Source organism: Euprymna scolopes, chromosome 23, assembly GCF_053919585.1.
Source record: "Euprymna scolopes isolate OS-2025 chromosome 23, ASM5391958v1, whole genome shotgun sequence".
Classification (NCBI taxonomy): Eukaryota; Metazoa; Mollusca; class Cephalopoda; order Sepiida; family Sepiolidae; genus Euprymna; species Euprymna scolopes.
The window spans coordinates 70,594,837-70,622,818 of NC_136504.1; the positions used below are offsets into that span (position 1 = coordinate 70,594,837).

Consider the following 27,982-nt stretch of genomic DNA (forward strand, 5'->3'; position numbering starts at 1 on the left):
TAAAATTCGCAATCTTTTCTGCAATTCAACCGTATTTGGTACGAATGAACTTTAGTCCCTCTCTGACCTGCTCATTATGATTTAATCATGAATACCCAGCAATATTTTATCGCTGTCCAATAATATGGGGAGCTACTTTAATGATTGTCTCATCAGTAGGAAGCGTAATCTTAAATGGGCTTCATACTCCTCAAATCATAACCAGATGTTTATCTGTGAGGTTATCTCAAAGATAATATCTATCAACAATCCCCAATTATTCCAGAACTTAAAAGGGTGATTACAGCCAAAATTAAGACATTGCGAAAAGAGGAGCGTATCCGATATAATGGCAATTTTACATGTCGTATTCAGGTATGATTATTGAACAGCGATAAAAATAAGACTATTCGACATTCACGGCTGTAACTTGGTGGACAAGATAGTCATAGACTGAAATATATTTCTAAAAATATAGTTTGATTGCAGAAAAGTTTGTGAATTTTATTAACGATTCCATAGGTGGTATTTTTGAGGGGGGAGGAGGAGGAGGAGGAAGGTCATGCTATAGTATACAACCATTAAAATATCAGATGAACACACACAGCAAAATCCTAAATAGCACCAAATTTTGGTATTGGTAGGATATCACAAATAGATAAAGGAAGTTGGGAAGGAATTAATAGGATGGAATCAGAAAAAAAAAACATGGAGATGTGTATAATAAAGTAGTTCACCCCATAAAAGAAACAAGGTTTAAAATGATATAAAACCTTATTTGATTTCATGAAAGTTGAAAAAAAAGGTAGTATTATTTCGTGAGATATTTCAGAAAATATAGTGCTTTATAGGATTGTAAAATTGTATTTCTATTTTGAATACATGAATTTTTGTTTTTATAACACAGAATAAATATTAGAAAAATACTGCATAGCAACTATAATTGAAGAACAGCATAAAAATGACTTAGCACTAAAAATGTTTTTATGGGAATTTTTTAAGAAATGAATAACAAGAAAAAGAGGAAGAAAATTTGAGTTGATCATCAACATTAACAGCCACACCAGCTCGAAGAAGCAGTATTATCCAATGAGTCTAATTCCGCAGCATTTTTCTGAGTGCCAACCAAACGGCCTGTCTTTCGGATGAACTGGCCTTTATCCACACATTGTTCCATGCTGATCATCACTTTTTCAAGAAGGCACTCCACAGCTTTATTGACGCCTTGTCCGGTGGCAGCACTAGCATCAAAATATTTCAGGCTGGTGAAAAAACATAAAAGAATCCAAATTAAAATTATATATGTTATATAATCAAGTCAAATAAAGAAGCAATTTATTGGTGGAGATATTTATTAATAAATAAATAAGACCATCATCTAAAAGTGTAATTGTGTTGTAAAATTAGTTTTTAAAATACTTTTTGTCAATAAATTTCCAGTGCAAAGAAAAATATTAAAAAGCCTATTTTGTAATCACATTAAACATTCTAAAATATGTTATTTAAATTCCATCATTCTTGCTAGCAAAATAGTTAAACCTATTTAGCAATATTAATTTTTTTCTTGAATTTCAAATATATTATTAAATTATAATTATTTGGTTTTAGTTATTTTGTTCTTAGTCTGAAGTTGCAATTATTAACTTTTTGTTGGCTGTGGGACAAAAAACGGTCGTTACTACTAGTCTCAATGCTAGAAAAGTCAATAGTCAAGCATAGAGTATTGTATCACTGAGAGAACTGTACACACCTCCATATAGAGTCTAGATTTGATTTTCCTCCGAGTTCATCAAAACTAAACCTGTCTATAAGACTCACATTACACATCCATTATATCACTTTCATATCATTTCTCTCCATGTAATACATGTCCTCAACCAGATGAATTCATAATATTATACACGATATAGTATCATGTTTACAAATAATACACTAAAATATGCACACAGAATTATTAGAAATAAAGCAACCTCTACAGATATCCCTCCCATCAAATGCCATACATATACCAAATGAAACATAAAATACATTGCAAATATATGACAAAAATAAGTTGGGGCTGAAAAAGAGAAAAGAAAATAGTTCATATAAAAGATGCTTTGGCCATGAAACATTACAACTCAATCTTGCCACAATTTGTTTTGATTTTTAATTTAGTAACAACCTTTTTTTGTTGTTTCTTCAGATTTTTCATGTTTTTCGTTTCTTGTTTTCATTCCCAAATCTTCTCTCACCATTGCATCATTCATGATCATTCTCATATTTTTCAATTTTTGTTCTGACTTCATCTGGCCTTATTATGTTCACTAAAATGCATTCATCCTGTTTTGGGTCAGGTTTTATCCTTACTCACCTCTTTCCCATAATGCCCACCCCCACCCCGATTCACATTCATTGTTTATCGTAACATCTTCTCCATAAAAGAAGATATCTGTTGCTGCTTTCTCTTCTCCCATGGAATTTCCATTTTGTTTATCATCTGTTTTTAACAAATCTTTGAAGCATCAATTGTCTATGAATTATTATTTCGTGTCATCATTTTCATTGAAGTGAACCACTTATTTTCTTTTTTATTTTCTCATTTCTATTTTGTGTAACATTATATAATAAATTGCTATTGCATATTCAATCAAAGTCTTCATCTTGTTTAGAATTATGTGATGTAAAGCAAAAAAACTTGTTTACATTAGAAAGAAATGAATTTAGATACTTCACTTTAAATATGACACGAACAAGAAAATGCTTGGGACTAGGGTGTATTTTTTAAGTGGCTTTTAGATACATTTGTTGATAAGTTGTACCTTCCAGTGGCAAATTCATTGTAGTTAAACTATCGTCTTGTGGTAAGGCTACTAAAAACATTAGGTTGTGTGTCTTTTTCCACATATTTTATACATCAGACATGTGCAAGCTTGCTTTGTTCCATAATGTATTACACTAACATCATGATGTATTACACTAACATCATAATGTATTACACTAACATCATGATGCATTACACTAACATCATAATGTATTACACTAACATTATTCCTTGTTGAATCCTAACTCATATTTGTTTGCTTTTACTTTATTTATTGCTTTTGAATGTGTAACATTAATTTTTATCAATAAAAAAAAATCATAATATTTGATTTTCTTGAAAATATTTATCATTGAATGCTCTATGGTCCGTGATAAGTGGTAATTCATTAGTACATAAAAACACTGACAGAGGAAGACTTCTAATCCATCCCATAATATATAAGCTAAAGAAAAATAGTCCTATTAATGTAACGAAATACAAATAAACGTAACAACATAGAAACCAATACAAATGAATGATTATTTTATAAAATTGTATTAATAACAAGAACAAAAAAGTATCTCAAATTATTTTCATAACCGATTTGAAAGAATAACATTTGAAAGATATTTATATGAAAAAACAAAAAAGAAAAGTGAATTTACTTGTGATTTTCTGCAAACTCTAGTATTTGGGCTTCAGTAACTGTTCTTTTGTCTTCTAGGTCAACCTTGTTACCAATGAGAACAATGTCTGGGTTATCACAGTATGCATGTGTTTGGAGTTGGGTCAGCCAATTACGAGTGTTCACAAATGATTGTTCATTCGTCAGATCAAAAAGAAGTAAAAATCCCATGGCATCTCTGAAAAAGGCAGTGGTTAAACTTCGAAACCTACAATAGAAATCAAAACAAATACAAAAATATTAAAAATAATATTTTTATGTTCACTTTAATTCACTTTTATAATTGAATTTCAGTCCATATCAATCTACAATGAACAGTTTTTTTTCTTTGTCTTTGTAACTTTTATGCACTTAATTTTGGTTCTTTGTATTATTTTGCAATAGGGAAAAAAAGCAAAGTATGAGAAGTTTCTTTCAGAGTTGAGATCTTGATCAATTTCTCAGCTTGGTGTTGTTATTTCATAGCTTTTATTCATTAATATATAATTTTTATTCAATTTGAATTACATTTTTCTCTTAACTGTTATCAGGAAGAGAGTGCATCTTCATCTCCTATTTCCTCCAGGCAATAACTGCCTGCAAAGGTAGGTATATATATATATATATATATATACACACACATATACAGGTGTATATACAACAGATGTGTGTTTCTATAATGATTCTCTTTTAACTTTCTGATATGTGATTCGTCTAGTGTATTGGGTGTTGATGTGTGTATACATACATTAACAGTTTACAGGAATCGTTGTCAGAACATCAGCAAAAACATACCTCGAATCTTCCTTCCAACCATCCATTCTATGCATCGTGAAATTAAAGGTGCTTCTCTCTAAAAGTGAAAATGCTCAAACGGGAGTTATATTTTGATATAATCATTTATTCCTTGCTGTTTTTGTTTTTCAGAGTTGGCACGTTTTGTATAAGATTACATTTTTCTAAGTCGCCTCCTTTTGACTTCCATGGGCGTCCTGTCATAAAAACCTCATCTGTCCACTCAGGTGTTGCGTATCGAACTGATCTCCCATGTAACATCTCAAGATCTATATTTTTATTATGTCATCACTACATGTAGCCTAAAGATTCTTGCTGGGTTTTTGTCACATATATTTGCTTATATTATGGTTAGCTTATATTCCATCTGTCAAATTAACATTCCTGACAACCATTAAATGTAAATATTTCAACTTGACATAACTTTTCATATCGATAAAATATTTCTAACAATTATACTTTTACCAATCATAATAATCGACTGTTATAATTTCATCATAATAATCGACCATTTTAATAGTTTCCTGCGTTTTCCGGTAGACTGACAACATAACACAATCTTAGTGAAGAGTGAGAAACTCTTTAATAAGGTTGAATATGTTTTGGTTCTTATATAACGTTGACTACAACTCTTGTATGAAGAATAGCAAAGATCTTCTTTCTTCACGGTTGCCAACCACTCCAATGACCATCTCTCTTGCCAACCACTGCTTTACCTTGTCGCACCTGTTTTTGTAATTTTTTTATGCATTTTGCTTTGTAGAAACTTGCAGAACACTCGCTACTCCCTCCAAAATTTTTAGTTTTTTAAATTAAATGTACTTTTGAGGAGGGGGGAGGGGTGTAAAACTATACTGATATTGGAATGTGGTGTCTAAAAATAATACTAAAACCAGTAATTTTTTATATAAAGAATTTTCCACAGAGAGGAATAGAAAATTCCATTAGAAGTTTAAAATCAGAGTTAGGACTATACATCAAGATATGGCATCATGAACCAAAAGTCTAAAATTGTCGCTAGTTTTAATGCGCATGGTTGTGAAATGTCAGTCACATGTCTATCTCTGCTGACAGGCATTTTCATGTTTGATTGTTTATGAAAATGGGAGTGGTAACTGCAACAAATCAATATGATTTGGTTCTTCTTTCAAAGATGTCTTCACTTGCCCAACTTGTGGAGCAGCTAATGTAAAAAGGCAATTTTGCAGTGTTGTAAAAAATAAAACATTGAAGATGCCATCAAATAAAAATTCTGTTTCTGCTGCTTTTTTTGTTGTTATTCATTATTACAAGCACTGGGGAAGAGAGCGATCATCATTATACATAGAAAAAAAGAAGAAAAGGAACAACTTTATTTCTTCTGTTGAAACACCAGAGCGGTGACAGACATCACCAATGCGAGACATAACCATCAACTGAGTATCTACTTACAACTTGTGAACAAAACAAAGAGCGATTTTCATGATGACGAAGATGACAAGGAATCTTATATTTTTTAATTTGACTTTCAGAGCTATGCAACAAGAACATAAATTTGCATACGAGAAAACTGATGGCATATACCTTTCTTGTCCAGCCGTATCCCATAGTTGCAAATGAATCCGTTGGGTACGTCCAATTGTACCATCAATAGATGGAGTTCGGTGAACCTAAAATTAAAAAATTATATTAGAATGATTGTTTGTATCTATTGCAATTGACTAACTGACACGAAGCATACAGTAAAAGAATAAATTATTCTGGAATTATTAAGGACTGGATCAGGATTCCTTGCTTTTGAGGTTTGTTTTGTCTTTTATAAGATTGGCATTAAATATGCAAGTCATAACCTTATTTATCAAATACTAATTCTATTTTTATATAAAAGTAATTAATCACAAAAACTATTTTCTATCTATAATAATATGAGAGATGTGTCTGTTCGCTTGCCTCAGATTTTGTGGGATTTACATCATAGGGTGACCCCTCCATGGAATGGTTAATAAAATTCACAATCCTTTCTGAAATTTGGTTGAAAGAAATTTCAGTCTCTGGCTTGTCCACCAAGTTTCAGTTATGAATATCCAACAGCCTTTGTTTTATCACTGATCAATAATATCCTCTAAATATTCATTTTAAGCATATTTAGATACAACTTTCAAAATTGTCAATAACTCTGAAACATTTATCAAACAACTGACTGTGTTACTCTAAGTATTCAAGTTCAATTTTCGTGGGTCCTGAATTTGTGGACATGCTTGGAGAGGACTTTTTGTTCAAATATTGATATAAAGATTTTCTCTTTAAGCAAACATGTGCAATTACCACTGATTTTGTCTTTTCTTTAACTGTTCAAAACATTTTTGAAATTAATCTACTTTAATTTGCCCTGCAATGATTTCTCAAAATTGGAGTAACTTCTGATCCTTTTAAATGAACATCTTTTCTAAGCCCATAACTTCAATAATTTCCGTTTTCACCTTTTTCGTATGTTTAAATGAGATCTAAAGCAGCATGAATCCTCTCCCTCTTTGAAAATGCTTAACATCTAATTTCATTAAAATTTAAACAACTGTTAATTCACAAAATTTGAGCAGATTTCTCTTTCTTCAAACAGATGTTAACCTTTTTGTAAAATGAAGCTTTTTCTAAGCCGTTTAATTATGTATTTCTATTTTAAACATTGTTTTTACCATTGCAATATGTTGCAGATTGATTTGGAGTATTTTTAAATCAAATTTTACAAATATGAAGTCTGTTTTTTTTTTCTAATCATTTATTCTGTAATAAATCAACAACTCATTAAGGTTAAGCACATAAGATATATAAAGAAAAGTCAGTCCGACTTTTGAATTTAGACCTGAACAGCATTGTAGTTGACAACTGATATTTGATTCTGACTAGAAATTTCTTCCTTTTTATCCTTGCAGCATGTTTTTTACACTAAAAAATGTTAATTCACTTCTTTCTGAAAATCTTTATTTCAGCGAAGAAGTTTGTGAGACAGGGGGCATTTTCTGTTCAAAATCTATCTATATATCTATAAAAGTGAACGTATCTGTGTGTCTATATACATTTTCCTATGCAATAATTATGTCAATTTTTAGTTTACAGACTCGAAATTTTATATACAGGGTACAGAGATTTGGAAAAATCTTCGTAATCGGTTTTCGGCCAAAAATTTGGCTGTTAAGGGGTCAAAGTTCAACAATTTGACCTTTGAGCACTCTACCAAACTCCTCCATCTTAGATATAGGTTCCTTGGACATGGATCTAACTTAATAACTTGATTTGAGCCCAAAACAATAAATGTTAAGGGGTCAAAGTTAAAAAATTGACCGCTTTTTTCTTTTTTTTGCTCAACATACACCTCCAAACACCCGGGCAATGCCGGGCTGAAATGCTAGCCTAAAATATTATTAGAAATTGACAAAAACATTTCAACATCTTATTTGTGTCTGACTTCAAATAAACAATTATATTTAAAAATAGATATCAATCTATTAATTATTTTAAATTACTTGAATATCACAACAATAGGTACATTTCTATTACTTCTATGACTTGTGACAATATTGGTGGATCAAAAAAAGTGTTGATATGCTACTGAGAGAAACGTAGAAATTCAGAGGGAGAAAAAGGAAGAAAAGAAAAAGACAGAAATAGAAAAGGAAGGAAAGAATAGGGCAGAAACTGTTTTAATTGCTTGTAGAAGTTATAAAAAAAAAAAATAAAAAAAAAGATTGTTAATAAATATGATGGATTTTCTCGGTTATAATAACCCTAAATGGGATTTGACAATAAATTAACTTTTAGAAGATTTGGAAAGTGAAAACTGATTTGGTAGTAAAATCACTTTGAGAATTTGTGATAAGTGAATAACGACTCTTTGTTCAGCCATATCAAGCCTCCTCAGGCAGAATGGTCTTTGACATCGCAGAAGATATGACTGTCTCTTTTTTTTTTTTTTTATATCATAAACCGAATTATAATCTTTGACAGAGTTCTCTTCTTGGAAAATATGTCAAGTTGTTAAGAACTGCTTATCAAGAAACTGGAAAAGCAAAATACATATCTACAGCATTGATTGTTAATTGATTTCTGATAACCTCCTTTCTGTGGTTGGAACTAATAAAAATTAAATAAAGGAGAATTATAATTTTGGGACCAGCCCGAATGGTGGGAGAAAGCCTCTGCCATGGTAGTGGGGTGAAAAAATAGAAGAAGAAAAGAAAGGGTGGATTCTTGCACGTTAGAACCAGTAAACATGGCAACCTATGTTTGAGAATTATGAATTGTAGTGGGGGCAGAGTCATCCCCCTGGGAAATTTTCAACATAGGTCTGTGCATTGGGAGCTGCAGACAGAGTGACACACAGAGTCAGATGGAGAGTCAGAAGACAAAGAGAAACTCAACTGGATCGGGCTAATAGTCTCCATTTTGCTCCCAACTCAATTCCATGTTGCTGAAAGTCCGACCCTCAAACTTGATGAATAAACTTGAAAATCGGCCAGAATAACTTTGCTTTGTACACCACATTACTGAGACTGACTGACTCTCAGGTTGATGACTAAGCTTGAGAATCATCAAACTTTACAAAAGGATGCTGTTCACACACGAATACTAAGAGACATATAACATATCATCTTCTATGAATAATTGTTACGTTATCCAAAAAGACCAGTAATTGAAGTGTTATTCTTTCTTCTTTTGGATTAAATGATTTTTGCTCTCCAGTTATACAGACTTTTAGTAACCAGAGTTCAATGATTTGCTTTTTTGATCTTTTTACAACATGGTGGAACCAGTAATTTGCCAAACAGGACCTTTCAATACTAAAGGTCTTCACCAGAATGACCACTGAGCACTAAGAGACCAACCAGGAACCAGAACAGACAAATTTGGTAACAGCACTCGCTAAACAATGTTTGGAAGAGTGAGGAGTATGCATTGTGGTTTCCATTCTTATTAAAACGATATAAAGGGGTTCAGTTATAAATATAAAAAATCATTCACTAAGTACTCTTAGATAAGACAATCTCCTAACTATTCTCTGCTAATTTTCTAGTTTAATTAGTTTTATAAGGAGGAGTGGCTTTGAAAACTTTAAATTGTCACTAAAAAAATTAAAAAATATTTAGACTCATGGGAGGCAGCTAGTAAGAAAGTCTAAATTTGCATAAATGTAGATAACTTATTTCAACAAGTGCAAAATAAAGAGAGAAAAAAACAAGACCATATTTGGAATTAATAAAAAGAGTAGAAATAAGTGATTACTCATTTTTGTCCTCTGAAATCCCATAAAATATTTTAAATCAGCAAAAATATCAACTTTTATATGGGTTTGTAACAGTGCATAAACTGAAACAAAAAAGGGAAATAATTGTAATATTCCATGAAAAACTATATAGTACATTTATTTTGAATCTGTCCATTATATATTTTCTAATTCAGTTTAGCATAAGGAAAGATTTTAATACACAAATTATTTCTAAAATATCTACAATATTTAATATTTGTATACACCACAAGTAAATAAACAGGTTTTGCATTTGAAATGCATTATTTATTATTATTAGTCACTAATTATTTTGATTTTTTTATTTTATTTAATCTTTTTTTCTTTAAAATTATATGCCGATATTTTGTAATACAAATGTTTTCTTAGAACCAGTGTTCCAGCCGTAACAACAATAACAACTGTACAAGAGAAATAATCTGATAAATACTCGGTCTCAATTCATTTATCATATACTAAATAAAATGAAGAAAAATGGAAATACAATAAATAAAAATATAATATCAACCTACTGAAGGTTTCATGAATAAATATTTTGTTTATTTTAATGAGTAATGAAAACATTTTCCTCTTTTTTTTTGTAAGAAAAGATTTTGGATGTTTTTTCTAAGATATTTTATAAGAAAACTATTTTTTTTAAAATAGTTCAACAAATGAAAACAGTTTTGTAAGGACAGTTTTTGAAAACATTTTATGTTTTGAGGGATTTTTTCCTTTTGAAAAATGCTTTTTCTTATTTAATTTTTGGAGGTAAGAAAACTTTTTTATTTAGATTTCTACTCCTTATTTCTTTTTAGGTCAGGGGACAGGTTCTGAGGAGCAGCCAAAGATGGTAAAGAGGGATGAGAAGGACTAAAGGAAATCGAAGGACTTCTTGTTTGTTCCGAAGGGTCTATGAAATTAAGACTATGGTTCACCATTAGGTGTTGGAACCCTTCTGATTCTAATTTTCTGTAGGTTCTCCAACAGTCAGATATAATCATGGTCCCTGACAAAATGTACTTATTTATTATGGGAAATACAGAAGTTTTATCATAATTTTCATGAATAACAAAATTCATTTTCTCTTTTCTACAATATATTTTTTATAAAAAAAAAAAAAAAATGTTAATAGCTTAATAAAGACATTAATAATATTTTATCATGTTGAATAAATGTATATAATAACATATTCTTTGCAATAAATATTAATACTAATATATAATACATTAGTTTTAAAAACATAGAATATTATTGGATAATGATTAAAATAATTTTTAGATAAATTGTAATCATCATCAGTAAGACACAAGCCTGCTAAGATGTGATTTCTGAGTTTAATTTCTCTCCGAGAAGGAAAATCTTTTTTTACATTTCTATTTTTAGATTACTGTAAAAGCGAATTTTTTTACAATTTTTCACAACTCAAATAATGCTTTTTTTTTTCAAGTGAAGAAATCCTATTATTAAAAGTTAAACAAATGAAATAAAAATGTAAATAAATAAAACTCCTAGCAATAACAAGTAGTAAGTAATAAATTGCAACTAAGTTATACTTATTGCAATAAGAATTGTACTCAACTGAAAATATATTAATATATTATTAAGTTATGATGCTAAGTTGATGTAAAAAAATCTTCAGCATTTTATAATAAGATAATCTATTGATAACATTATTCAAAATATTTTTTGGCCGGATTTTTTTACTTCAGAAGAACTGAGTAATTACCTCCCTTTGCTTCATCTTGTTAATATTGCAATACTAAAATTCATTATTGCATCCCATTTATTACTGGAATCATCGATGAGTGTTGCACTGAATAACTGATAATCTAGATAATTTGGATAAATATTTTCAGGAGAGAATGTGGTTTTTTATTTATGTGGGTCAAAGGTGAACACAAATTTCTCAATGATTAATGTTTTTAATGAATCTTCTATGTTGTGAATCGAATCTGACTTTAATTTGAAAGTTTTACATAAACTTTATCATTACGTATCATAAAATAATCGAAGCTAATTTTTTTTAAAATAATAAGAGCTAGTGAATTATGTCATAATATAGGCTAAGAGACTATTAGTCGCCTAGAGTTATGCCCCTTGGCCCGTGACGTATGAATCTCGTCCGCCATTGTTTCTCAGTGCAACGTTTACTACTAGACAATAAAGAACGCATTTTACACCACCTTCGAGTCTGTTTATCAATGCTTCCAAAGTATGTATTATCACGACATGGTGTCAGAAGTGGGATCCTCTAAAGAATCAAAGGAATAGTAACAATATTACCCTAAAAAAAAAAAAAAAAAAAAAAAAAAACGAACATTTTCGGGATCTAAAAAAAAATTAATACAAAAACACACGTGGTGTCGGTATTTTTCTCGCAATCGACGATGAATACATATTCGCAACTACCACCTCCAACAATCGATTGGAACACTTCAAATTTGGCCAAATCAATGGACCGATTTATCAGGCAAGTTCATTTATATTTCGACGGCCCAATGAAAGACGTAGATTCAGACACAAAGTTAAATTACTTGCTAATATGGTCTGGTATCGAGGGCCAGGAAATAAGTGACACTTTTCCCTTTCGACAGGGAGAAGAAAGGACATTGGATAAATATATCCAATTTTTTAAAGAATATGCGAATCCGCGATCAAACTTTCGTGTAGCTAGACACAACCTACTAAAATGTAAACAAAACGTGGATGAATCGGCACACGCATTTCTAAGTCGGCTGCGTCAGACAGCCAAACAGTGTGAATACGGTCGGACGGTGGAAGAGACCATTGTGTTGGACCTATTCATATTCGGTATTTATTTACAGTTTGCACAAAAGTCCCTAATAAGAGAAGGAAGCGATCTCACGATCGAGAAAGCACTCGGAATCGTCGAGACAGAAGAAGCCACGTGTAAACAAATGGAAGCATTACGTACAACAGCAGTAGAAGACAGCTCTACACTCGCAGTTAGAGCCAGACAGCCCAGTGGACCTACCACATGTGGTAATTGTGGCACAAAACACCATCAATATAAATGCCCAGCTAAAGGCAAATACTGCCTAAAATGCAATAAAAAGGGACACTTTGCTAAAGTTTGCCACTCTAAAATGGGAGACGAGGGGCACACACGCAGACAGTCATTCCAGCCACAGAGGAAATATAATAAGAATAAAATCCACATGGCAGCAGCACATATGGGTAGCAACGACAACAGTTCCACAGAGGAGCTGTACTTTCACACAGTAAAGGAATTACCGTTAGCGACCACAGAAGCTTTCACAAAACTGAAGATAGGCAACAGCAAAGCCCAAATAGAGGTTGACGCGAAAATCGACACAGGTGCAATGAGCAACCTGTTACCTAAACAGGTATTCAAGGAACTGAAAGGAGTACCACTGGAAAAATCAGCTATAAGGCTAATTGCGTTTGGAGGCTCAACGATAGACCAAGAAGGGACCTGTCGTTTAGGGGTCAGATCCCGCGACAAGTTCGTTAAAGCGACCTTTCACGTGGTGAAATCAAGAGACCCTATACTAATAGGACTCCAAACATCAAGAGAATTAGGGCTAGTCACCCTTAACTTGGCTATAAAAACGGACACAACTCATGTGACGGACAAAGCATCCCGGCCTACTCCCCCGCACGACATGAAACCGGTCCCCGTGCAGGAACCATGTACGATGGGAAACCTTGGAGAAAGGAGGAAAATCATTGAGGAATTTCCAGACGTATTCGACTCCATTGGTTGTCTGCCAGGTGAACACACCATCCATTTAAACCCCGAAGTACCACCAGTTGTCCACCCACCACGGCGAGTCCCAATATCCCTAAAAGGAAAGTTGAAATTGGAGTTGGACTCCTTAGAGGCCCAGGGAATAATTTCCCCTGTAAAGGACCCAACGCCCTGGGTAAACTCATTCGTCTGTACCACTAAAAAGAACGGATCGGTCAGGCTATGCCTCGACCCCCGAGACTTAAATAAAGCAGTGCACAGACCACACTATGCGACTCCGACATTCGAAGACATCACTGCGGAACTAGACAACGCTAGATGGTTCACAAAAGTCGATATCAAGTCCGGCTACTGGCATTTGAAACTGGACGAAAAGTCGAGACGTCTCACAACATTCATTACCCCACATGGCAGATACATGTACAACAGGTACCCCATGGGAGTCAAATCTGCCCAAGATGAGTTCCAAAGAGCCATGCAGGAAAACTTCGGAGACCTCGAAAATGTCCTATCCATATGCGACGACATAGTAGTGTACAGATTCGAGGAAGACGGCAGTGACCATGACAAGGCACTGAGGCAGCTAATGTTTAGAGCAAGGGAAAGAAACTGCAGGTTTAATTCAGAGAAATTTGTGGTGAAAACCTCCGAAATCCCTTTCTACGGCCACATAATCTCAAGAGACGGTGTCAAGCCAGATCCCCGGAAAATAGAGGCGATCACACAGATGCAACCCCCCGAGGATGCAAAGCAGCTCACCAGCTTCCTAGGCCTGGTGAACTACTTGAACAAATTCTCTCCACGACTCGCGACACTGACAAAACCCCTACGTGAGTTAACATCGAAGAAGAATGACTTCACATGGTCTTCACAGGAGCAACAGGCATTCGAAGAAATCAAAAAAGAGATCGGAAATCATACGACACTCCGATACTTCGACCCTAAAGAACCAATAGTGCTACAGGTAGATGCGTCTTCAATGGGTATAGGCGCGGCTCTGCTACAAAACGACAGACCAGTAGCATTCGCGAGCAAAGCACTTTCCGGACCAGAAACACGCTACTCAAACATAGAGAGGGAGATGTTGGCTATCGTCTTTGGCCTGGAGAAATTTCAGTTACGTTTGGGGCCACAAAACGACAATTCATACGGATCACAAGCCATTGGAGTCGATAGCATTGAAAAATCTAGCACAAGCACCCCCAAGACTGGCTAGAATGTTATTGAAGGTCGAGGGATATGATTTTACTGTAAAATATACCCCAGGAAAAACAGTTCCAATTGCAGACTGCTTGTCACGAGTAGCACCCAGACCCAGTGGGCACATTGAAGGGATCGATCTCAACGTCCATAGTATGATCTCATACCTCAACTTTGCGCCGACGAGAGTTGAAGATATAAGAGTGGAAACATCCCAGGATCCACTCCTAAAGCAACTTGTAAGCATGGTATTGACCGGCTGGCCTTCCAACCGGGCTGACTGCCCAGGAATTCTCCTGCCATTCTGGAATTTCAGAGATGAGATTGGGGTCCAGGATGGAATTCTACTCAAGAGCCAGAGAATCATTATCCCAGCCTCGTTGCAAAGAGGCATACTGGAAGAGCTGCATGCTTCACACCAAGGAGTAAAGAGAACGAGGTTACGAGCGCGTTCAGCGGTGTACTGGATAGGGTTAAATAAGGACATAGAAGATATAGTCCGAGAGTGCCACACATGCCAGAAATACCAAGCCAGTATCCCGCCCGAATCAATACTCCAGCACGAAACCCCTACGTACCCCTGGCAGTACGTCAGCACAGACTTGTTCACATTGGCAGGGAAAGAATATCTGCTTGTGGCAGATCAGTACAGCCGAAACCCCTTCGTACGACGCCTTCCGTCCGCCTCATCAATATCCGTTATTAGAAGTATTAAGACGATATTTGAGGAACAAGGAGTGCCGGAAATCTTGTACTCGGACAATGGTCCACAATTTACAAGTAAAGATTTCAGGGATTTCGCCAGGACGTACAGCTTCCAACACAGGACATCGTCCCCACATTACCCCAAGTCTAACGGATTCGCCGAAAGAATGGTGGGAACATGCAAGAAAATTTTGACGAAGGCAGGGGAAACTGGTCAAGACAGCTACCTAGCAATGATGGCTTACAGAGCCACGCCACTGTCATCAGACATTAAGTCCCCGGCAGAGTTACTCAACGGACGAAAAATACGGACACCCCTAGTATCCAAGCAACAACTTGGCGATGAACAGACTAGGACAGCCATACAGAAACAGAAAGATCATTCTAAGGTCTGCTATGACAGGAAACATAACAGACACCACTCCCACCTACATGCAGGACAGAATGTCTATGTCCAGCAGGAAAAAGCAAAGATATGGGAGCCTGGAAAAATTCAGCGCTCCAGCGTGACACCCAGATCCTACATAGTTGAATCTGAGAACGGTAACACCTATAGAAGGAACAGGCAGTTCCTCAGACCAGCTGGGAGGAGATCAACAACCGCAAATAGATCCGACCAACCTCGCCCCAGCGACTCTCCACCGGATCCCACCCAGAAGGAAGGTCCCCCCCCTAAACAAATCGAACAGCCGACCACCGAACAACACTCCAGCGGCACGCCTCACACCCGAACTGAGAAACTCACCCCCGAATTAAGAAGATCTCAGAGACGAGTGAATGCTCCTCAGAAACTGAACTTATAGGTTACACTATCCTAAAAAAAGAGACAATACCATTACCCCAGAACAATGGAGACAAGCTAAATAATATATTAGAGACTATGTTATCCCTTAATCAGATAAAGGCTAAATATCGCCCTTGGACTATATACATATATATGGAAGGGAAGGGATGTCATAATATAGGCTAAGAGACTATTAGTCGCCTAGAGTTATGCCCCTTGGCCCGTGACGTATGAATCTCGTCCGCCATTGTTTCTCAGTGCAACGTTTACTACTAGACAATAAAGAACGCATTTTACACCACCTTTGAGTCTGTTTATCAATGCTTCCAAAGTATGTATTATCACGACAAATTATAAATATTTAAATATGAAAAATAATGTCAACCATTGTAATTAGTAGCCAAGAATTTTATATTTGTATTGTTACCATCACATTCTCCGTTGGGGCTTGTAAAGCATTCACAAAACAAAATTTTAAAAAATTAAGGAAAAAAAAAGGAAAAAGGTCGTCTGGGTTCAATATATTTTGTCGAACAAGAGGGGATGAGAGAGACTCTTTCAAAACCCGGAAAATATAGAACAGACAAATGAACAGCACATAAAAGTAACAAAATGCAAATACAAGTATTAAAGTTTAAATCAATTTTATTACAAAAATAGACTATGGGAAAAGTGGGGCAGAAAAAGGAAAGTGAGATTTAACAACAAAAAAAATCATGAAGATGGGAGGGGGGATCTTACACTAATGTCTAAAAATGCTGAACAGAAAATATATCAATAAACAACAAAAAAGGTCAAAACAAAAAAAAAAGACATTAATTCATCACATGAGAGAGAGAGAGAAAGAATTTACAATTCGTTCCTTTCTTTTTATATAGGATTTCTTCAGCAAATTTTGTTATTTGAAGTTTTTCGTTTTGGGTGATTAGTTAGTCTGGTTTCACCGTGTTCAAAACACACATCCACGACTCTGGAGCATATTGTTGCTTTTATCCTCATTTTGGTAAATTTCGCTTCTTGAATTCACCATTGAAATGTCTTTTGACAAAAGTTTGACAACTGAGATTAATTTAAATGATGACTCAAAAGTTTTCATGTTTTTGTTTTGGATTTTTTTGTTAATATCCTTTGACAAGTTCGCTCAGGTTAGCTTTTCATTAGTGAAATTCTGTACCCACTAAAGTATAGCTTCATTTTTGGTTGAATCCTCGGAACAAAGTTTCGCTGTCCGGTTATCGTGGCCGTTTGCCAAGAAGTGTCTAAAAAAATGTTCTTTCTTTTTTCTAGTGGTGGGGCGATTAATCGGAATCGGAATCGTTAATCGTAAGAATCGTGTATTTTGGGAGGTATCAGAATCGGAATCGCATCGTTAAAAAATACCTTAATTTTCAGATTCCTTCATTACGATTCTTTTAGTCTGATGTTGAAAAAAAGAAAAAAATTTTCTGATATTTCTAACCGCAAGAGAGAAATGTAGCATGTTATAAAAAGAAACCAAAGAAATTCATTACTAACAGGGCAATGCTTAGTGCCCCTCCCTTACAAGATTCATTCATTCAGATCTATTGTAATCAAAACTACAAAAGAGTTAACTTGAAAAGTATGCAGGGCTCTACATTGCGAGTAAAAAAAAAAAAAAAATACGCTTATCTTTTTGTCGACTGTTTTTTTTACTAACAAATCTAATAGTGAATGAAAATGCTTTTTCAACTTATATTTTCTTAAAATAAAACGAGCAAAGTCAAATTATTTAAACAGTAAAAGGTTTAATAGAACAATATACTTTTTTTCTTTTTTAAAAGAAGGCTTTTGAAAGAAATATCTCTAAAATGAAATTGATCACGTTGTATTATTTCACAAAGTTTTAACAGTGGCTTCTTTTGAAGTTTCAAAAAAATCGACCCCATACCTATCTCTTCCAAACCTAAAGTTATTAAATAACCCCTTCGTTAATTTAAGGGTAATTAATTCAATTCAGTCAAGTTTTTTTTTTTTTTTAATTTCATTGAAATAAAGTCCATTATTTTTTTTTATTTTTTTCTCCAGAAAGATAAAACCCTGAATTTGATTATATTAAAAGCAGAATAATATAATCTTTTTTCTAGAATTTTAAATTGAAAATTAAAAGTGTTTTGCACAGTTTTTTGCCGAACGAAAAAGAAATTAATATATATATTTTTAAAAGGTTTTGTAATCAATTAATTTTTATGTCTAAATAATATTTACGATTAATTAAATAATTTCATTTTAAAAAGTATTTATAAATAGAATTTTACTTAAGACTTATAGTTTAGCAATATTGAACCGCATCAACCATGTGTGAATTGAACACAGTCAACCAAAAAAAAAATTCAAAAGAAAATGCATATTTGCATTTCATTATGTAAACTTTTATACATTGGTTTCAAAAATTAAATTCTATAAGTTTTTTTTGTTAACTACCGGTTGGTACAATTTACCGCCCCATCCCTTTATATTTTTTTCTTTTTGTCTTTTTTAGCGGATTATTTTCAATTAATTATCCAAATAAGTGACTAGCTTTAAAACAAAATTTAATAGTAAATTATTTGTTTACAGATAAACTGAATTTTCTAATATGGCCCAAAGTCCAAAAAAAGTCTTGCATGGAAACTTTTTGAAGTTGATGAAGATGATGAGTTGAAAGCCATTTGCAAAGTCTGTCAAATTAAAATATTGCGAGGAATAAAACCATCTAACATGACCACAACTTCCGTACATTTATATCTGATCTACCTCTGCATTCCATGTTTAAAAAGGATGTGTCCTCTATAGTATTAGACCTAACTGAATGGTTAATTGTAGGTATTGACCATTTCATACCCTCTAAAAAGTTTCAGCAAAAACCTAACAGCCAGCCATGGTTCTCTCCAGAATGTGCTGCTGCCATTGCGCACAGAAATCACTTTTTCCACTGCTTCAAACGTAATAGATGTATGGAAACTAAAGCCGTTTTCAGGACTGCCAGCAACCATTGTAAGAAAGTAATAAGGAACGCAAGAGAGTTGTATGCTCAATCTGTTAAGTCCAAAGTAGCTGAGCAGCGGCTTGGTTCCCACCAGTTTTGGCAAATAGCAAACAGAATCCTGAACAGAAGCGTGTGCTCCATCCCAACTATTATCAATGGACCTGAGGTAATCTCGTCAGCATCAGACAAAGCCAAACTCTTTGTCAAGAACTTTGCAGCTAATTCTACCCTTTGCGACCAAGACCGCCAACCCCCAATATTTCCTCCTGTATCAGAAAACACGCTATGTGATATACGTATATCTGTACGTGATGTTGCGAAGCTAATCAAAAACCTTGATTCCAGTAAAGCAACTGGCCCTGATGGTATTCCAATTATAGTACTCAAAAAACTTCAACCTGAACTAGCGCCCATACTTACAAAACTGTTTAAACGTTGTCTTAAGGAGAATAGTTTCCCATCTCCCTGGAAAATCTCATCAGTATGCCCTGTATTTAAGAATTCAGGTGATCGCTCATCCCCCTCTCAGTACAGGCCAATAAGTCTCCTGTGCGTCATGAGTAAGTTGCTAGAATCTGTGTTAAATACAGAAGTAATCAAACATCTCAACAAAAATAACCTTCTTAGTGACACTCAATATGGTTTCCGTTCTGCTAGATCTACAGCAGATGTCCTTACAGTTATATCGCATAGGATTAGCAAATCTCTCGACGGTGGCAATCTTTCTAGGGCAATTGCTCTTGACATATCTAAAGCCTTTGATAGGGTATGGCATAAAGGTTTACTTCATAAGATCGCTAGCTATGATATAGCTGGAAAAGTCTTCTCAATTATTAAATCATTTCTTTCTGATAGGTTCATAAGAGTAGTAGTTGAGGGGCAAAAATCAGAAGCTCACAGTATTAATGCCGGTGTCCCTCAGGGATCCATCCTGGGCCCAACTCTTTTCCTGATCTACATTAATGATCTTCCAAATCATATCCTTACATCATTTGTAGACATTTATGCTGACGACACTACCATTTATGGTACCACATCTAAGACAGTAAACGAGCAAGTACTCTCCAATTCTCTCTCCTCTGATCTTGAGCATGTATTACAATGGGGAAAGGAGTGGCTGGTTACTTTTAATGCATCTAAAACCAAGCTTCTCTCTTTACATCATCAACATTCTAATCCACATTTGTCATCAATTGAAATGAATGGCTCTCGTCTTCAGGAGGCCTCAAGTTTTGACAAGCTTCTGGGCTTGACCATTACTCCTGATCTTAAATGGAACACGTATATCAAATCTGTTGCCAAGGCCGCTGGAAAAATGGTGGGATCTTTCTATCGATCCAGTAGATATCTCACTGCTGATGCTATTCTCTATCTATATAAGAGCCAGGTACGTCCAAGGATGGAATACTGTTGCCACATCTGGGCAGGAGCTGCTAGAAAGGACTTGTCCTGCCTTGATAGAATTCAAAATAGACTTCGTAGCCTCGTAGGAGATGTCCTTTTCTCCTCCTTACAACCTCTATCTCACAGAAGAGATGTTGCGAGTTTGTCTCTGATGTATCGTTATTTTCATGGAAAGTGTTCAACTGAGCTTCAATCTATGGTCCCCCCTCGCCAAACTTTCACAAGAAACACTCGTCTAGCTGTAAACACTATCAATAATTTCCCCCACTCTTTAACTGTGCCTAAACCTAAACATAGATTCCATGAACAAAGCTTCTTTCTTAGAACTGCACGCCTGTGGAATTGTCTTCCGTTTTCCTGCTTTCCGGCTGACTACAATATGGTTGTGTTCAAGTCTAAGGTAAATAAGTTCTTGATGAGCCGTTCCATATAAGTTATTAAATTTACCAAATTTGCATTACTAATGATTACTATATTGACCAACTTCTACTGTACACTCTTTAACCCTTATCCTTGAGTGGCCTCTGGGCCTTGATAATGTGGTGATGCCTTTGTAAAAAAAAAAAAAAAAAAAAATGTTAAAACATTTAACTATGAAGCATCCAAATAAATTGGAGGAGCAAAATAAAAAAGAAAAGGAACAAAAACTTACCAACTAGTCACTCAGAGCAGTTTTATTAGTGAGGGTCGAAATCGCAGTGTCCTTTTTTTTTTTTTTTTTTTTGCCTACGTCACCATCTAGGTGTCACCAATTTTTTTTTTAACCCTCCTTAACTTCAAAGAGTAAATACAATATATACAACTAAAAAAATAATTTTTAAAAATGCTGATTCTATTCATGAAAAATTTTTTTAACTAGAAATTTAAGCTTAGGTAAAGATAGCTGACTGACAGCAACAGGAGCACTGGTTAACTGAACCACGTGGAAAGGTGTAGGGGGGGAGGAAAAAAAGGAAATTAAATGATGATAATAAATTATGATAAACGTCTTTGAAAGGCACTAAACTCCTAAAATTTACTTCTTTAAAATTTAATTTAAAATTTTAGGCGGCACTCTCTCTCTCCGAAAAAAAAAAAAAAAAAAGATTTAATTTTTAAGTTTGGGAAAGATATATTTATTATAACCGAATTCCTGTATGAAGGCTGGATCTACTTTATTGGACGTTAATTTGTGAGATAAGTAATTTTTCAATGTTTAATATGTTTTTAAAGTTTCAATTATCAATTAAATTTTTTTAATTGCGTTTATTTTTCAATTTATTTACAAAAACAGGGTTTTAAATGTATTTTTCAAGGTAACAAGCTTCAAAAGAAGTCTAATAAAAAAAAAATCACTTAATTTTTAATTTCGACAACCCTGAGAATTTAATTATTAAAAAAATATTGAAATGTGACATTTTTTAATTTAACATTTCTATTAGTTCAATTAATTTTCTTTCAATAATTCATTTCACTCAACAAACTTCACCATTTTTTTTTTCTTTTTTAATCTTTTTCTGTAATTTTGGTAATTATGTTTGCTCAATTTTATCTAGTATTTCATTTGTTTTTTATAGTGGTATCATTTTTATATGTGTTCCTTTGATATACCCTATTTCAAAATTAGTTTGGCTAAACTTATTCTTCACGTTAGAAACAACGTGTAAAAGCAATGAAAAAGTAAGAAAAAATAATAGTTGTTAACTACTCCTTGTGAATTATGGAGGTCTGAAGAACTACCGTCACAAATACAACTATCAATAGCTAAACAAAAAATCGTTTTTGAAATTCCTTTAATTGTAACTTTTCGCTATACCTACCTTTTGGTATAAAACACAAAAACTTTCGATTAATGGTATTTCTCATATATGGTCGTTAACTTTAGAAAGGTTATTTTGTATCTACGGCGCCATGTCACGTGGTATATTGTTTTTTTTTCATTACGCACGTTCATTTATAAATTATTAAATTAAATATTTATCTTTTTTATATTTAATTAGTATATATTTTCTTTCTCTTCCGCTATATTTTTTTTATTTAATTCATTAAATCTGTTAATTATGAGGACCAAAATAATGAATTGTGTGTATTTATTCTCTAATTTTCTTGTTTTTGTTCTGTTATATAAATTCTATTTTATTTGTTTTTTCTCTGAAGGATAAATTCTATTTTCTTTGAGTTTTTTTTTCTGTATTCCAATTAAGTAAAATAAATTTTCTCTAAAATAAATTTTGCTAATTTTTCCGTTTATTTTACTATATAATAATTTTATTTAAACCAAAACACGACGGTGTAGACATAAAATATCTCTTCCAAAGTTAGGGAACATATTTGGGAACTACCGACCATAAGTATAAAACTACCTGGTATATTTCAAAACAATAATTCCCTAGGAATCGGAATCGTACTTGGTATCGGAATCATTAATCAATATTTTCCTGGAATCGGAATCGGAATCGTATAAAAATTAGGAATCGTCCCAACACTACTTTTTTCCTCCTCCTCCTCCTCCTCCTCCTCCCTTTTTCTCCTTTCTCCTTTTTCATCCGCATTTTGCTTGTATTTCTCTTTATTTTGTCCATTTTTGGTGCTAAGCATTCTTGGATCAGGAAGGGTCAGGTAGTGTGTGACCTTATGAAATGGTTGGCTCATCCTTAAGGAGTGGGAGGGAATGTTAAGACCCGTGGAGCCTATTATTCGACTCTCTCATCCTCTCTCTTTCCCCTCTATGCCCTGTCTTTCTCTCAATTCTCTTTTCTTTGGTGATAATTATAACAAGAAAAAGCAAAATATATTTTCATCAGCTAAAAAAAAGATGAAATTTAAAATTTAGAAATGTTTTCTCACTGAAACACATAATCTGATGAGGCAATTATACTAAAAATTTGGATCCAAAGAATTTTTAAACCCGTGATTTTTCATCAGGAAATTACGTTGTGTATTGGAAGATTTTAAAGCTTACCACTCTTTTTTCCCGAAAATCTATTCCAACTGTAGATATAAATTTTGTATTAAAAGTATTATCTGTATATTGAAAAAGGAAACTTGTCTTTCCGACTCCAGAATCTCCTGGAAAAAAAAAAAAGGTAAAAATATATTAAAAAATCTGTCAAACTATTTATACATGAACATCAAAAAAAAAAATCTGTCAAGCTATTTATTTTATTTATACATGAACATCAAAATAGTTATTTCAATGTATCAGTGAAAATAAATATCAATAAAATTCTCTGAAAAATTTTCTTCAGTCAAAATGACAAAAAATAAAAACATAAATCCTCTTTCCGGTTAAATTTGCACAAACTAATGTCATAAGTAAAAACATATCCATGTAAATGTGCATAGGTCATGATTATTAATTCATTGTCCAAATTTGGTGTTTGCATATGACACTGGGTGTTAATCATGTTTTTATCACTGTAACAAAGGGATTCTCTCTCCAAATAAAAAAGCATCTCTAGTTTAAAAAAAGCAACTATGTTTTATTTTGAGGATACAAAGTGCATTAGCTAAAGATCCAAAGACTCATCTGTCTCTGAGATCCACAGGAACCCAGTTAGCCTGCTTTGCTAGAACTATATATAAATACTGTTGACATTAGAGTGGCCCACACAGCTTTCCAACGTGAAAAGGTTAATCTGCTATAAAGCAGATTAGCCTTTTCACTGGACATAAAAATCTTACCAACAAAGCGATCTCATATCTGGAACAAACATTCATTTTTCTAGGAATCCAAGAATTATTACAAAGACACTAGCACCTCTTCTCTTAGCTAAATATTTTTAACTTACAGGGCTGCTATCTGCAGCAATATGCATCTCTACATGCCACTGAAGATGCAGCAACTATGCATGTTTGCATCAATACATGTGGCAATGCAGAGGAGATGACAACAACTCTGCAACTAAATCAAACATTGGCAATTCACAAGTTTGTAAGCAAAGGAATCTCCCAACACTTTTACATTGATGTCACAATAAAACTATTTTTCTTTGATGATGTGCCTTTAGTAATGACAAAAAGCAGAAATAAACAGATGTTGCACAAAATTTTCATTGTCAACAAGATCTGTTTTCCTAAAACTTGCAATGTCACAAGTGACAATATTTCTTTTGTCAAACATGCTACATGTCAGTGTCAGGACTGCATTTAAGATGTTATCAGTCCAACTACATTAACCAAAATGACAAAACGAAACACTTACAACAGCCAATTGGCATATTAGGCGAGAGAGAAAAACTCTTCTAGAATGTCAATTGAACAACTAACTAAATAACAACCAGATTGCATAGATGAATTATGACCCCACATCAAAACAATCCAGATTTGCAAAGCTTTGATCTCAGATAAAATGTTTATTAAATAAATACTAATACAAACTTCTATATTCGTCACATGTGAGAAACTCAAGCATACACCAAGCATCAGCATCGTACACATCAACTAATCACATGAAAGGAACGACAAATATCATCATCACCTAATTAAAAAAAACTTGATACCTTTAACATCCAAACAAGTCATGACACATGAGGGGTCATTTTGTACAAGGTAAGCCATTTGTATCATTTCCTTTAATTACTGATTAAATGAATATGAATGCATTTGAGTCTTACAAGATTGTGACTGGCTGATTGTTTCAGAAATGTCAACTGGTAGAGCCACCCAAGAGAGACGTCAAAAAGTATGCAAGCCGCAGACTAGGAACACCACCTTCAACTGTGACACTCGTGCAGTATGCTGACTTTTCAGATTATTATTAAGACTATAGCAAGACCAGCTCAGCTATTTCTAATGATATAAAACAAATCACTTACAATTTGAAAAAAATTTCCTAGTCTCACAAAAACGCACGTTCACATTTCAAGCTATATTACTTGTCATATACATACGCGCACACAAACATATGCACCCACATCCACACACGTACATATATTCACGTTCATGTACATACTCACATTCACGTGTATATACACACACGCTAACATACACACACGCATGGACAACGTCACTTCCCTTTTCAAAGGAAATCCACACATGCGCAAAAGCCCAGTGGAAACGACTATAAAAGCAAGAGACAAGCTGTTTCCAGCCTTTTTCAGACCAGCTTCCTAGCTGGGCAGTCTACAGACCGACAGCATGCCTTTTCGGCACGCGTGTGCCTCACACAATTTGCTACTATGTGGGACAAAAAGCTAACAGACAGTATGTACACTTTATATGCTTTCTCTCTCCATGAACTGGATTGACATTCTCGCTCTTTCTCTCTCTATATATACAACTTGTGCCAGAGAACACCACCGCGTAGCTGACGGCTAACATGGTGCACAGTTTAACTGATATCAACCCTCTATCTTTGTCTACACGCTGGACTATCATTCTCATTTCTACGACATTACTCACTTCTCTTCCCACGCGCGAAAACACGATAGTGAGATGAGCACACATTTCCTTTTCTTTCTACACCACCAGTCCAGCAACAAATGATGGTTACACCCGAACGCGGACATGAACACGTTTTATATCTAAAACATTCATTCTTTCAAAAGTAAATAAATGACGTTTATCTTATCCATCAATTGAGTTTTTGTTTACTTCATTCCATTCGTTTCATTATTTTCTTTTGTAACAGGATTAGGATTTATATATCCTAGTCCTCTACACATTTTTCTGAAATAAAGCAGTTATTTATTTTGAATGCTTTTTCACTTTTTAATAAAATCATTCGGAGACATTGATAAAAAGAAAGAATTTGTCATAAATAAAACAAAGTGTATAATGTTCTTTCAGATAAATAACTTACATATTTTACATATTTTATTTAGTTCAGAAACTAACTTCATCATTCTGGTGTAATATTTAAACAAGAAAATGGTGTACACAAACATGAAAGAAGTAAATAGACACTCTTGTTGTCGTAATAAAGACTATTGTTCTCATATTAAAGACTATTGTTCTCATATTAAAGACTATTGTTCTCATATTAAAGACTATTGTTCTCATATTAAAGACTATTGTTCTCATATTAAAGACTATTGTTCTCATATTAAAGACTATTGTTCTCATATTAAAGACTATTGTTCTCATATTAAAGACTATTGTTCTCATATTAAAGACTATTGTTCTCATATTAAAGACTATTGTTCTCATATTAAAGACTATTGTTCTCATAATAAAGACTATTGTTGTCATATTAAAGACTATTGTTTTCATAATAAAGACTATTGTTCTCATATTAAAGACTATTGTTGTCATAATAAAGACTACTGTTGTCATAATAAAGACTATTGTTCTCATAATAAAGACTATTGTTCTCATATTAAAGATTATTGTTCTCATATTAAAGACTATTGTTCTCATATTAAAGACTATTGTTCTCATATTAAAGACTATTGTTCTCATATTAAAGACTATTGTTCTCATAATAAAGACTATTGTTCTCATATTAAAGACTATTGTTCTCATATTAAAGACTATTGTTCTCATAATAAAGACTATTGTTCTCATATTAAAGACTATTGTTCTCATATTAAAGACTATTGTTCTCATAATAAAGACTATTGTTCTCATAATAAAGACTATTGTTCTCATATTAAAGACTATTGTTCTCATAATAAAGACTATTGTTCTCATAATAAAGACTATTGTTCTCATATTAAAGACTATTGTTGTCATAATAAAGACTACTGTTGTCATAATAAAGACTATTGTTCTCATAATAAAGACTATTGTTCTCATATTAAAGACTATTGTTCTCATATTAAAGACTATTGTTCTCATATTAAAGACTATTGTTCTCATAATAAAGACTATTGTTCTCATAATAAAGACTATTGTTCTCATATTAAAGACTATTGTTCTCATATTAAAGACTATTGTTCTCATAATAAAGACTATTGTTCTCATATTAAAGACTATTGTTCTCATATTAAAGACTATTGTTCTCATAATAAAGACTATTGTTCTCATATTAAAGACTATTGTTGTCATAATAAAGACTATTTTTCTCATAATAAAGACTATTGTTCTCATATTAAAGACTATTGTTCTCATAATAAAGACTATTGTTCTCATAATAAAGACTATTTTTCTCATATTAAAGACTATTGTTCTCATATTAAAGACTATTGTTCTCATAATAAAGACTATTGTTCTCATAATAAAGACTATTGTTCTCATATTAAAGACTATTGTTCTCATAATAAAGACTATTGTTCTCATAATAAAGACTATTGTTCTCATATTAAAGACTATTGTTGTCATAATAAAGACTACTGTTGTCATAATAAAGACTATTGTTCTCATAATAAAGACTATTTTTCTCATATTAAAGACTATTGTTCTCATATTAAAGACTATTGTTCTCATAATAAAGACTATTGTTCTCATATTAAAGACTATTGTTCTCATATTAAAGACTATTGTTCTCATATTAAAGACTATTGTTCTCATATTAAAGACTATTGTTCTCATATTAAAGACTATTGTTCTCATATTAAAGACTATTGTTGTCATATTAAAGACTATTGTTTTCATAATAAAGACTATTGTTCTCATATTAAAGACTATTGTTCTCATATTAAAGACTATTGTTGTCATAATAAAGACTACTGTTGTCATAATAAAGACTATTGTTCTCATAATAAAGACTATTGTTCTCATATTAAAGACTATTGTTCTCATAATAAAGACTATTGTTCTCATATTA

General features: G+C 33.2%; 1 protein-coding gene across 4 annotated transcripts in view; it reads right to left on the reverse strand.

Annotated features, from left to right (window-relative positions):
• Positions 1-823: 823 nt before the first annotated feature.
• Positions 824-27,982, reverse strand: part of LOC145245982 (ras-related protein Rab-27A-like) — a 123,414-nt gene continuing 96,255 nt past the window's right edge. For all 4 annotated transcript variants that reach the window (XM_080107775.1, XM_080107773.1, XM_080107774.1 and 1 more), the window contains 4 exons: positions 23,237-23,343; positions 5,787-5,872; positions 3,430-3,657; positions 824-1,241 (listed from right to left, as the gene is read on the reverse strand). In XM_080107775.1, the coding sequence (XP_079963901.1) occupies positions 1,031-1,241; positions 3,430-3,657; positions 5,787-5,872; positions 23,237-23,343 (632 nt within the window). In that variant the 3' untranslated portion in view covers positions 824-1,030. The remainder of the gene's footprint in view (positions 1,242-3,429; positions 3,658-5,786; positions 5,873-23,236; positions 23,344-27,982) is intronic.